The sequence below is a fragment of the Apaloderma vittatum genome, unplaced genomic scaffold, assembly GCF_000703405.1.
Source record: "Apaloderma vittatum isolate BGI_N311 unplaced genomic scaffold, ASM70340v1 scaffold16888, whole genome shotgun sequence".
Lineage (NCBI taxonomy): Eukaryota > Metazoa > Chordata > Aves > Trogoniformes > Trogonidae > Apaloderma > Apaloderma vittatum.
In genome coordinates, this window is record NW_009731434.1 from 16274 (window position 1) to 28721 (window position 12448).

The 12448-nt window shown below is 45.4% G+C and overlaps 1 protein-coding gene across 2 annotated transcripts in view; it reads right to left on the minus strand.

The window, feature by feature from the left end:
* Positions 1-4473: 4473 nt before the first annotated feature.
* MAP3K3 (mitogen-activated protein kinase kinase kinase 3) overlaps positions 4474-12448 on the minus strand; it is a 28019-nt gene continuing 20044 nt past the window's right edge. For both annotated transcript variants that reach the window (XM_009875187.1, XM_009875188.1), the window contains 5 exons: positions 11645-11793; positions 9753-9884; positions 8913-9042; positions 7385-7562; positions 4474-5012 (listed from right to left, as the gene is read on the minus strand). In XM_009875187.1, coding sequence (XP_009873489.1) covers positions 4784-5012; positions 7385-7562; positions 8913-9042; positions 9753-9884; positions 11645-11793 — 818 coding nt within the window. In that variant the 3' untranslated portion in view covers positions 4474-4783. The remainder of the gene's footprint in view (positions 5013-7384; positions 7563-8912; positions 9043-9752; positions 9885-11644; positions 11794-12448) is intronic.

Genomic DNA, 12448 nt, shown 5'->3' on the forward strand with positions numbered 1-12448 from the left:
CTCAGCTCCTGCTCTGTCGGTACAATCTCCATGGGAAGAGCCAATATACCCTGTCCAGCTACTGTTCCACAAGGGGAAATGGAGACGTTGCTATTCTCACACACTAGCAAGAGGGACGAAGCTGTTCCACCTCTCTCTTCGAAGAGCGGAATGGATGAATGCGACCTTCCTTGGAGGCAGCCTCACGGAGAACCCATGCCTACCTGATCCAAGCAGCAACACATCACAAATCTGACATTTCTCCATCTGTCCCAGAGAATAAATTCCTGAAAGGAAAAAAATTCCTCCTTCAGTTAAAGTGCTTGGTTAGAAGTAAAACTAGTTAATTGTCTTATTTGTTTTTCTTGAAGCATCACTTACACAGGAAGTAAGAGACGCTGTGTTGCAAACAACCACCAAGAAAGCTTTCATATAAATGATAATTTTATTGTAAATAAAACGATACATTGGCCTGGCTTTGCACTGCAAGCCCCCGGTCGGTATATATAGACTACTGGTTCAAGGTCTTCTGCACAATCCAGGTTAAAGCAATGCCTCCCTACTCTGCACCGTTTATGTCAGACGGGGTATTGACAGATAATAAAGTCTTTTTTCTCATTTCTGAACTGCCCCCATGGCTCATCTACGTTTTCTAAGTGGGAAATTCACAGATGCTCAGTGGGATCTGCTCCTGCACGAGGCTGAGGTTTAAAGACCTGAAGCCCAAACACCAGTAAAACACACGGGACACCTAATTTTTTCTGAAAAGTAAGGATGGACTGAATACTCCCAGCTCCAAGGCAGGTACCGAGGTGACAGCCACAGGACTCTACATATTCAAATATACAAAACCTTTCCATCCAGCAGCTATTAACCTAGAGCACCAATCCCTGGGATCTCATTCAGCTCCCCTGGACAGCTCGAAGTGTATTTGCCTACCAGAGGGAGGGTGTACAGCACAGATATATGTATTTACTGAGATTTCACAAGCTTTCCTGGCTCTCTGGGCGCTTAGAAACAACGTGTGTCACCTGAGCAGGTACCAGTTTCCCTCTCAGACAATTTGGTTTTGGTAACTAATGGCAATGGGAGCATCTTCAAGTCCTTTGGAGTACTACTCCAAAAAAATACGAAACAAAATCCAGATTGCTGCAACCTACCACCGCTAGAGCAGGCAAAGATCAGATTTACTGGAGAACAAGCAAATAACCTGGAATGCACAGAATCGTCACACCGAGCTCAAAATGCCAAGTTTGTTTCCTAACAAGCTCAGGGACAGCCAAATTCCCCATTCCCCCAAGTTCCTCTCTGATGGGAATCTTAGACATTTTCTTGCTCAGCTTCAACTGTTTCCCATAAGATACGTTTCTTCAAATAGAATATTCCCCATTTCTGCAGCACCTTCCATCAAGGATCCCAACACTCAATATTCACTAAATATTCCTCCCTGGAAGGAACAGCAGCAAACAGAGTCTGACATTTGGAATGGACACAATAGCTTATTGTTGGCCTGGCACTCCTCCTCCACTCTCCCTTAAATGAGTTTATTCCCAGTTTTTTCCAGTTCTGCCAGGATAAAGCGGCCAGATGTAATTCAATTTAGAGGTATAATTACATTTACGTCCACTTGAAACGTTTTGCTGACAGGGCCACGTTAAGAGACTGTAGTATAACTGTTGGCCCCAAGCTTATTCACTGTAGCAGTGGATTTAGGAATCCAGATCTTCCTTTTCAATAACCCAGAAGGCTGTGAGGAAACAAAGAACGCATTTTGGCTCGGCTCTACTCGTTATAAACCATCAGCAAATTCTCTGCAAAACCAGCTGCTTTTTTTTCCTTTTTTAGATTCATAAAGGCGTCAAATTTATTTCCCATCCTCCCCCCTACCCCGTAACAGTCGAGTCGATATATATAAAAATCACCAAATATGATCTTTTACGATATAAATAAAAAAAAAACCAAACAGAAAACCAAAACCAAACCAAAAAACGTATGAGGCATCACCGTTTACATGATGTAAAAAGAGCTAAAAAAGAGCGATATAAACTACATTCATAAAAGTGCATCTCCAAACATACAAGTAACGCTTTGGCTTGTTCCTGTGCCAAACGGGTGGCATTGGGTCAGGTACTGGAATACGAGAAGTCCAAGCTGGCAGCCCATGTTCTCTGTCGCTGTACAACTGTTATTTACTTCCCTTAAGAGACTGGAATACACGTGTAGACACAGAGTAGGCACATTTCAGCGGAGGTGGTGGGAAGGACCAGAAGCTCTGGCGGGGAGAGGACTGAGCCCATCAGTCCGTGACGCTCTTTGCTCTGCTCCGGAACAGCCTTCCATGACGCATCTTGAGGTAAAAGCCACAACAGATCCTGAGGATTTCGTTGCTTCAAAACGCTAAGGGTTAACGCCACCTCCTCATGCCCTCTTCTCCCAAAACGACGCGTGGGATAAGCAAGGCAAGAGCATGGAAGGTCTCGATTTGGTGAGAACAAGCCAAGAGTAGAGAGAAACCTACGCAGACAGGATCACCGCGCCCTTGATCGCTGCTGTATGTCGGCTGGGTAAAGCGTGACGAAGAAAAGATTCCCATCTTTGGTATAGTTAGGTGCTAGTTGCAAGGCTTGAAGAGTGCCTCCGGGCCCCACGGAAGTGCTGACCACCCTACTCCTGTCCTCAAGGCTACAGGAATGAGTTCACGCTCCCCTGCAGCACACGCAGCCGCTGACAGCCCGACAAAGGGTGTCAAACGCTCCCTAGAACGGAGTAGAAGTGCGATGCCCTCGCTTCCCTCCGGTGCGAGCGACGGCAAAGCGCAGGCTGAAAATGAGGCCGCGTGTCTTGACAATTTGGAGTCAAGTTCTGGGTTTGGAAAAGATCAAAAAGAAGTGCTCTCACTAGAATTAAATCCGTTATGGAACAGGGGCTTTCATAAAAGAGATCCCCCTAAGCGCCTGCAGCCTAACCAGTGCATCCTTGTAGTAGTGCAGGAGAGCCTGGAAGTGAATCCAGCACTAGCTTGCTTTCACCAATTACACAAAAAACCACTTCAGACTGTTAAACCCTTTTGGGGTTTTTGGTCGTTTGGGGGTTTTTTTAGGGTTCTTTTTTTCCTCTTTTAATTCAACACAGTACTTATATATTCAAGGAGTTTGGTTTCACTATAACCTGCCTTATCCTGCTATTAGCATTCATTCAATAACTGCTAATTTTACTGCATTATGAAAGAAATTTCAAGTTTTTATGGGGGAGAAGAGTCGAGGTATGTAGAGCCTTAATATCGTTTCCAATACAAGAGCGGAACACTTTCAGCATTGCTCTATAAAGCAACATTTTATCTAAGAATACATCTGCTTTTCTTAGTTTCACTTCGCACAGAAAGCTCGGAATTACTCCGAGAATTAATCCGCAGCACTTAAAACCTGCTGGTCTTTCAGGAGTGAATAAGGATTATTAGTGCCCAATCCAACATACAGCAGCCGAGGCCAGTCAGGCACCAGGAGCTCAGGTTCTCAGACACGTGGTACCTTCCAAATGCAAAATCACAGGGAGCAGTTTGCTGGTACCCACATGGGGATCTCCAGTTAATTTCAGAAAGACGCTAGCATTACAGATGTTCTCTCTGGTTCACTGTTTGACTTAACTTGTACAAAAGCTTATTTAAAGAGGGCCATAACTTTTTTATGGATGTCTTAAATGAACACCTGTAAAACAAAACACACATGCTGAAGGGTTGAGCTTGATTCTAACTTACTGCGCACGAAGAAAACTAGTGTCCAGCAAATACTCCCCATGAAAAGCTCAGTTTTCCATCAAGCTAGGTCCTCAAAGAAACACGTCAGCTTTTCCTGAAGTCAATTCCCGGGCACGAGATCAACTCTCTTTGGTTTAAGGGATGGTAGGAAGTTACCAGCCACAAAAGATAGGTGCAACAGAAAGCTGTGCCGCAGCACTCCCTTCCGGAAGGGTTTTGTTTAGACCCAGCAGTCTCAGGGAGATGAAGCAGGAGCACACATTTGTTGGCTGCGAGGACACAAACTAACCAACGCTGTCTTAGTGCTAGGACACATCAAGCTCTGGATTTTATAGCATCAGTGGGAGAGCCCTTATCTCAGGCCCTGGAGTGATTGCATTCTGCTGAAACTTTTCTGATTATCCTGACATTTAGCTAGAAAGACCTCCCCCTTCCCCCCACCCCCAAAATCCATGGTTTCATTATAAAATAACACTATTCACATACTTTTGAATCAATATTTTCTGAACACCTTCAGATGCTGAATACTTAAGAAGAAAAATATATAACTATATAGCGAGCGCATGCTCAATGACACATGGCTTTTTGCTGGAATCATGTACTGTAGGTGCCTCTAAAGCCCTCACAGTCTGGAAAACAGCAACCCACACACAGGGAGCTGGGCTGGCTGGCCGTTGCACATTTCTGTTCTGAAGGGTGTAGCTCTTCCCAGTTCCCACTTCGGTTCAGGTTTCTCCTCCGTCCACCCAGCGAGACGCTTCTTGGATTCCTACTCTCGGGCCTGCAGAAAACATGCAGCCAGCTGCACTTTCACATCAAGGTAACTAGGGCAAAAACGCAGCTCTGTTTGGACAGCTGTCGGTAGAATAAACATTAGTCCAGCAAACAAAGGTATCAGGCACAAAGGCAGACCCTAGGTTCCTTGGCATAACTTCCCCAAAGGACTAGGACAGCTGAGTTGGCATTTTGAAGATGCAGCACCACAACGGGCAGTTGCAACTAGACCAGATGGGGCAGAGCCCAGCAGGAGCTGCTAGCGAGGGAGGTAATTCAGTACTGCAGCTGTGCAAACTGATGTCTGAGCAGCTCTTCAGCAGAGGGTCTGTGCCTGGCTTCCACAAAGATCTGCTTTAGAAAGTCCCGGCAATGTTCTGATATGTGGGAGGGGAGTTGGGGGTTGGTTGGCTGGGTGGCGATTTTGAAAATGGCAGCCATGGCTTCGTACTCTGCCCAGGGTGGTTTCTCTGTCAGCATTTCCACAACAGTACAACCGAGGCTCCTGGAAAAGCAGACAGGAAAGAAAAAAAAAAAAAAAAAGGAGGGGAGGGAAAAAAAAAAAAGTGAGAATCGACATGCACAATAATGCACAGAGAACTGCCAAGCTGCCAACACCAAGGTACGGCTCTGCTCTGAGAACAGCTATAAAACATCTTTGTGCTCAGCACAGACTGGCCAGTGCCGCCGCTTTTACTGTCAGGCGAGCACTGAAGTGCTGAGACAGAAAGCCTGGCTTCCACTGTGCTGCTCACTGCATCTAGAACTGTGAAGTGCCATCTGTCCAGCTCTCCTTCGCTCAAAATCCTACTCTCAGGAAACTTCCGCATTAACAAGAGGTGCACATGGGATGTCCCTGACGGTGCTGTTTGACCTCAGTGGCATTTCGGGTGTTGCTGCTGCCGCCACCATTATATCTCAAAGGCATTTGCTGTGTTGCAAGGTTGGAAACGCACTTTTTAACCAAAGTCCAGTGAATCGGAGCTGGCTGACCCCAGAAAACCACTTCAGCAAAACCTGTCTTCAGTGCTCAGCCTCAGGATGCTCATGTGGGGAAAAAACCCCAAACCCTATTACCTCCATTTCACAAGAAACCAAGCATCGTAGACAGTTAAAAAATAACTGAAGTCTTAACAGCTCAAACAGAGAAGGCAGTAAGTTAAAAAGCCGTTAGTGCAGATGAATCATTCTGTTAAGGCAGAATTCCCAGTGAAGTTACTGGGGCTCTGCAGGCTAATTCAAGGCAAGAACGTGGTTATGGGGACAGACACAGCTGAGCCACCTTTCTGAAGGAAGTGTGACACCGATGTGTTCACGGAGACGACGGGTTTCTGCTGTACTGCAGTGATTGGGTTTCATTCAGAAAGGGTTAATTGCTTCCTTCCAGGCCACGGATTAAGCAAAAGCAGTTAGTGAACTTCTGATACCCAGTCCCGTGTCTTCATCACATTGTTCCATTAAAAAGGCAAAACTGCCTCTCTTCTACCTTTCAACTACCCCCTCTTTCGAAGCGGAAAGCAAAAGACAAGACATTTGCAGAGGCAGACGTGCATCAATTGCCAAGACAAGGAAGGAAAGGAATTAAATGCAGTGAATATGCAAGAAACGACTTCTTGACAAGGTTTAAAATCCAACGTGAAAATTTTACACTGGTTTCCAGCCATTTAAGACTTACTAGAAGAGAGTACAGAAAATACAAACCATGTGTGTTGAAGTGCTGGGGGTTTGCTCAAGAGCAAGCAGCGATATATTATTGTTTAGACTGATTTATACCATTTGAGCAGATCCGGTTTCTTTAAGACATTCAGCAAACAGCAGAATGTCAAGTCACTCCAGCAATAACAAATAGCTCACATATTCTGCTATTTAGGAAAAAGAAAATTGGAGAGGGGCCTGCAGCAGTGGCATAAAGCCAGGTGGCTAGATTTGTTACGTCTTTGAGCCTCTCAGCCATACGCATCCACCCTGGGACTTAATGCTGCACTGGAAAATTCTGACCCCCCTAAATAATGATCGGGATTGTAGGAACTGGAGCCCAGCCAACAGCAGCCTCTCTTTGATGGGAATGGAGCGATGTCAGCACCGAGAGGAAATCCACAACTGCATCAACCCAGGGGGAAGGGCACGTGCTCCTCTCTCGCCCCAGGCATCCCAACTGGGAGGGTCTGCAGAACTTAACTCTTTACATACGAGGCACGTTTCAGCTGTTTCCACTCACTGCCTGTACAGGAAATAGCAGAGGTCTTGCTCTGCTGTGGAGAGACAAACACACCTTCTGTCGCTGTCATTTAGTTTTATCATCTCACCTTTTTAAGGCCTCCAAAACTAACAACTCGTCACGGGACCATTTTGCTCTTTCCTTTCGACAGAGGCTCTTTCTTTGTTATGCCAATAATAGCACGGCCACAGTTTCCATCCAGGCACACTTCAGATCACCTCTGATCTGAACTTTGTCTTTTGTGTCATTCCAGGTTTGAGCATCTTTCCTTTGAAGCCTGAATTCTCTTCCTTTCTTTTGCAGTGTGTTAGAAGTATACCTCTCACTTTATAACCAAATGAATGAACTTTCCCTAAACAACCATCAGTCTCTCTTACAAAGGATGGAAACCAGTCAGAAAACTGAAAATCAGCTATTGGTTTGAGGAAGGAACGAGTGAAAATTGCTCCTGAAAAACTAAACGAGCAGTTGAGTGTTGGGATGCTGCAAAGCACAGCCCACAGCAGGTCACATCTTGAGTTCAAATCAGCTACTTCAGCTCGCCTGAAACTTTCTATCCAGACAAAAATCTGATTTTGAATGTGTGCGTGACAGAATGTGTCCTACCTCCCTCCAGAAAAGCTGTAAATTCATCTACAGACAGAAAGTTAAAGCCTCACCATACGTCCGCTTTTCTTCCATAGCCTTCTCCGCTGATCACCTCCGGGCTCATCCAATACGGCGTGCCAGTGACGGAGCGGATGCCTGTTCCAGACATACAGATTGTCTGCAGCCGTTTGCTGGCCCCAAAGTCCCCAAGCTTCACATTCCCAGCAGAGTCACGAAGAATATTGGCTCCTGGACAAAAAGCAAAGAGTGGAGACAGCTGTTTTCATGCAATCCAGCTGTTGGATAGGGAGCCTACGGAGCCGATATCCAACCCAGAGCTACCCACGCTCATGGTATGGCTTTTTCCCCGCTAAGCCTCAGGTGACCTGCTAAACATCATTTCTTGAATTCAGGCTGTGGACAAGCCAATTGCTAATGGCTGCAAATGGGAAAAACTTCAGGGGAAAAACACGAGGAAGCGAAGGGGGAAGGGAAACGAGAGCTGAGTCAGCACCATCATTGTTACACAGCCCCTGTAAACACCACAGGCAGCCTTGCAGGGCCCCCAGGCCAACAGCTTAGATAGCACAGAGCTGTGCAGAAAAGGATTTTATTGGGATGCTGCTTTGGCAAGTATAACCATTGCTTTCTGGTCAGCTGGGTAACAGATGTAGCTAATTAAACCACTTTGAACTCCTCCAATAAACAAGTCACTTTACTTGGTCAGAGGTCCTGAACATGAAGCACCGGGCAGGGGGGCGGGGGGGAAGCATACCTAAGCTTAGCTTGTATGTGGACAAAACCCAAGGCTTCGACACCAAAACCAATTCTTCCTCCAAAGCCGCAGTAAGATCGAGGACCCTGTGTTGCCATTATCTGGTGTGTGCCTGTGCGAAATTATTCTGCCCTCAAATAAAATGCACTTGTGCCGGGAAACAGCTTTATTGTTTTGCTCCCTAAGTAGAATAGCTGAGTTCAGAATAACAAGTCTGTCCATCCAGCACCCTAGAGGCAAGTTAACAGTTTGGCTTAGATGGGTGCAAACTAGTGAATAACTCACCAGGTAAGAAATCATTTGGTAAGGAGCACCATATGAGCAGTATACAAGGTGTTATTCAAGAATCAGCAGCTCATTTCCCTTCGCCAGCCTAGAGTGGATGGAATGAAGATTTATAGGCAGGAACAAGAGGGTATTTTTCCTGCAGTGAGCAACCTTTCTGGTCCCTCTAGAGCACAGAAGAACGTGTGTGGTGTCTGCCACATCTGTTGACATTAACTCTTAAGGAGACCGTCTGGCTCCATGGGGTTATACTGGGAAAAGGAAGATTAAAGACTAATCACAGAGGCTCTACATGGGAGATGTTTCTTACACAGAAGAGGTAGGGCAGCCACAAGAGCCTGAGGTAAGCAGGAGCTCTTAAGGCAACGGTATATGCCTGTCACCTGAGAAACAGTACTTGGGCCAAGCAGAGAGGAAATCAGAAGGGAGGACATCAGTGTTCAGAAGCCCCAGCCAGGATACTGAACTCTTTAACACTTTTGTTTTTCAAGAGTTCCTTTTGGCACATGGTATCTACACAAATTACCAGCTGATCTCACCCTTTATGTCCCTGTGCACAATCATGTTGCTGTGAAGGTATGAGACTCCCTCGAGAATCTGGCGAGTGTATTTCCGGGTGACGTTTTCCGTGAGAGCACCGTACGCCTTCAGCTGGTCTTTCACTGACCCCTGCACCGAAAGCAAACAGAAGGGGTTGGCAAAGAAATGACAAACCACAAATCTTGCAGTGGCCATTCAATTCCCACGAGCTGGGACTGTGTTGTACACCCAACTCGCAGAGTAATAAATTCTGGCCTCCTCTAAAGCCTTTTTGTGAGGCTTTTAGAGCATCTTGCCCTAAGAAGCCCTTTTTAAGAAAACCAAGGGCATGCTTTATAGCAAAAATAGCTTAAGGAGGTTCTGTCTGCTTCCCTCATCCTTGAGCCGTGTTGGTACAACTCTTTGTGAAGACAAGCAATAAAATAGTTCAGCGGTTTCATCCAGGTCAAAAGTCTCCCTTCTTGTAGGGTCAGTTTTAGTCTAATTTGCTGTACTACATGACTTTGCTAATTCAGTTAGCCTGATTTACAAGTTGGCCCAAGTCCTGTGAAGTACTTTGGTAGAACAAATGTAGACTGAAGAAAAGAACTGTTTTTAGTGAACTAATGAAGAGAATGCAGTTCAAGTACAGGATACTTACAGAAAAAGCAACAAACCACAAACAAAGAGATGACATGGGCATAAATAAAAAGAAATCAATGGTATTATAACCCAGTGTGAAAAGCAGGCACAGCTGAGAGGGTATAAGGTGGGTTACATAGTTAGGATAAATCACAGCAACTAAGAAAGCAACTAATAACCACCCATCTCACTTTCAATCTGTGATGCGCTGCTCTTACCCCTGGCATGTACTCCATGAAGATGGTCAAGGTCTTCTCTGCTCGATCCCGTAAGCAGCCGTAATACTGAACGATACGCTCGTGCTGGAGATTCTTCAGCAGCTGAATTTCACACTCCAGGGCACTCACTTCCTACGGATGTTGAAGGAGAAAATAAGGTTCAGGTGCCAGGAAATATTCCATCCTAATAAATCTGACACTGCCACTGGAAGGGTGAGGACACTACTGCGCTGAAGAAGTCTAATCCACGGCATTGGCTCACCCACCTCTAGGGAAAGGCAAACGTTACCAAGGCTTCGCACTAATTTTCACTGTATAATAAGCAGGTAAGTATTAGTGCAGAAGCTTTGAGAGTGGAGAACACAGGCAGTATCATATACGGATTCAGGACCAGAAAAATGTTGTTCCTTGCTTCGATTCTGTGAGCTGAACAGCTTTAGCCAGGTTGGTTACAAGCATTCTTCACGCACAACAGAGCTATAACCTTACTCCTTGTCACTAAGCAGAGCACAGTGAGCGTTCGTTCAATGATGAAAAAGCTCCGAGTACAGTTACAGAATTGCTACAGGTGCTAAGAGTTCCTAAACTAGTTTTGCCACTCAGTCTTGTTCTGATTCACTCTGATGATAATACTCGAATAGACGTTAGAAATGTCTCCTTCTTTTATTTGCTTCAAAGAAGCTGCAGCTACGCACGTGAAACCGATTCTCTGCTTTATTCCTGCCACAGACAACAGGGTATGACAGCGCAAAGGCAAGGCGGCTGTCCAACAGTTCCAGGCTGAATCGGAGATGTTTGTTGCCCAGGAAAAGTGTCAGGTTCTTGCTGAATGAACGAACAGGCTGAACATCAAAGGTACCAGAGCACGAGGATTTATGGAAAAAGGAATAAAATCAGTCCCACTTAACTTTCTCCAGCCCTGCCACTGGAAGGTGCCAGGTTCAATTCTCTCGCTTCGGGAGAGGATGCAGCTCTTCAAGAGCAAGGACCCGGCTGCTGCAGAGATGCAGGGAACCAGAGGAAGCTGCTTAAATCAGATCAACTGATAGTTTAAGGTTTGGAGTCTCAGTGCCTTCAAAATACATTCCAGCCTGTTCTTCCTCGGTTCAGAGTTATTGTCTGATTTACAAGAGAGACACGGCGTAACGCAGAACTTACCAAGTTAGGGCTTATCTTGGCACCAATATCCCATATAAAATCAGAATAATTAAATCTTTGCAGATCAGTCATTTCAACTCAAAGGGAATTTGTTCAACATCAAGAAACTGGCAGGTTGTTACAACACGAGTGAAGAACCTAACAGCCATTCCAGCTGCACCCACTGTGCAGGGAGCCGCGTGCCAGCCGACAATTTTAAGGTGCCCCTTCCCATCTCTACTGTTTTTAATGTGTTGTCACAGCTCTGTTCTTGATTAATTAACACCACAGTTCTAGGCTTGTTTGAGGACAGGGAGAATTCAGAAGTGGAAATTGCCAATTAATATGCTTTGATACAGGACCTACCATGTAATCCCAGAAAGTGGGTTTTGCAAGTACATGCAGCTTTTTTCATTTAAAAGAGTAAAAAAGTTCTACTCTTTCTGGGTTTAGTTTCATTCACATCCATGTCTAACCAGGAACACAGGGCAGTCTAGTATTCCTCAAGTAACCTGGCAACAAACCAAAAAGCTGAGAAGGGAGAGCCAAAAACAAAGCCAGAAAGCAGATTTTAGTTTCAGGCTGAAGTTAATAATATAGAAAAGTAAATTTTAAGCAACTCTCATTCCTCACCGCATGACTTGAAACCCTAGCACAAACTGAGTAAGGTGCTAGCTTTCGAGGACTGACAGATACAGGCATTTTACAGCATCTCAAACTCTGTAAACAATTTTAGAAGCTGTTATGAGAATTACCTTGCTTGTTTCAGGACTCTCTGGGTCAAACTGGACCTGCTTAGCTGCAAGCTCTCTGCCCGTATCCACATCATAGCACAAATACACACGGCCGAAGGCACCTTGGCCCAGCAGTTTTCCTCGTCGCCAGTTTATCGGAGCACTCGGAGCTAAAAAACCAACAGTAACAATCTCTCTTTTAAAAATAATGGTGATCTTTTCAAAGATCAATCCCCGTCATACTGGGATGGAAACAGGTATTTTGCAGCTGAAGACACAGACATGAGGCACTCGCCCAGTAGAAGGGAGTTAGTGGCAGAACCCTAAACAGAATCCAGCCTGAGAACCACTCAGGCTCTCAGGACCGGCTGACCAGTGTTGTCCCATTAAACTGAAACTGCGAAACATTTTGCAAAGACATACTACGGAGAAGTTATTCAATGAGGTCGATGAAATTTCATTCCACCAGCAGAGTAGGTTCTACACCACCATTAACTTAAGAGATGGGGCAGCAATTAAACAGCTTCTGCCAGCCCTTGATCGGTAGTTACTACAGGCATCAGATGGAAAAGAGCTGGATCAGCCTTGCTAAATCAATCCTACCCAGCTGGGAACGTCTGTTAAGCTTCTGGGATGACGTGAATGACATTCCCGCTGGGTTCTTTGCCAACTACTGGTTAGCTCAGGGTTCCTTCTTTTGGGGGAAGGATTCTGCTGCAAGGCTATCTCTATGGCAGAAAAACTAGAAGTTGTAATTCCCTAGCAGCCAGCGATAAGGTAGGGGCCACTGTAAGCACAGTGTGGTGATCTTCTTTACCTGCTGAA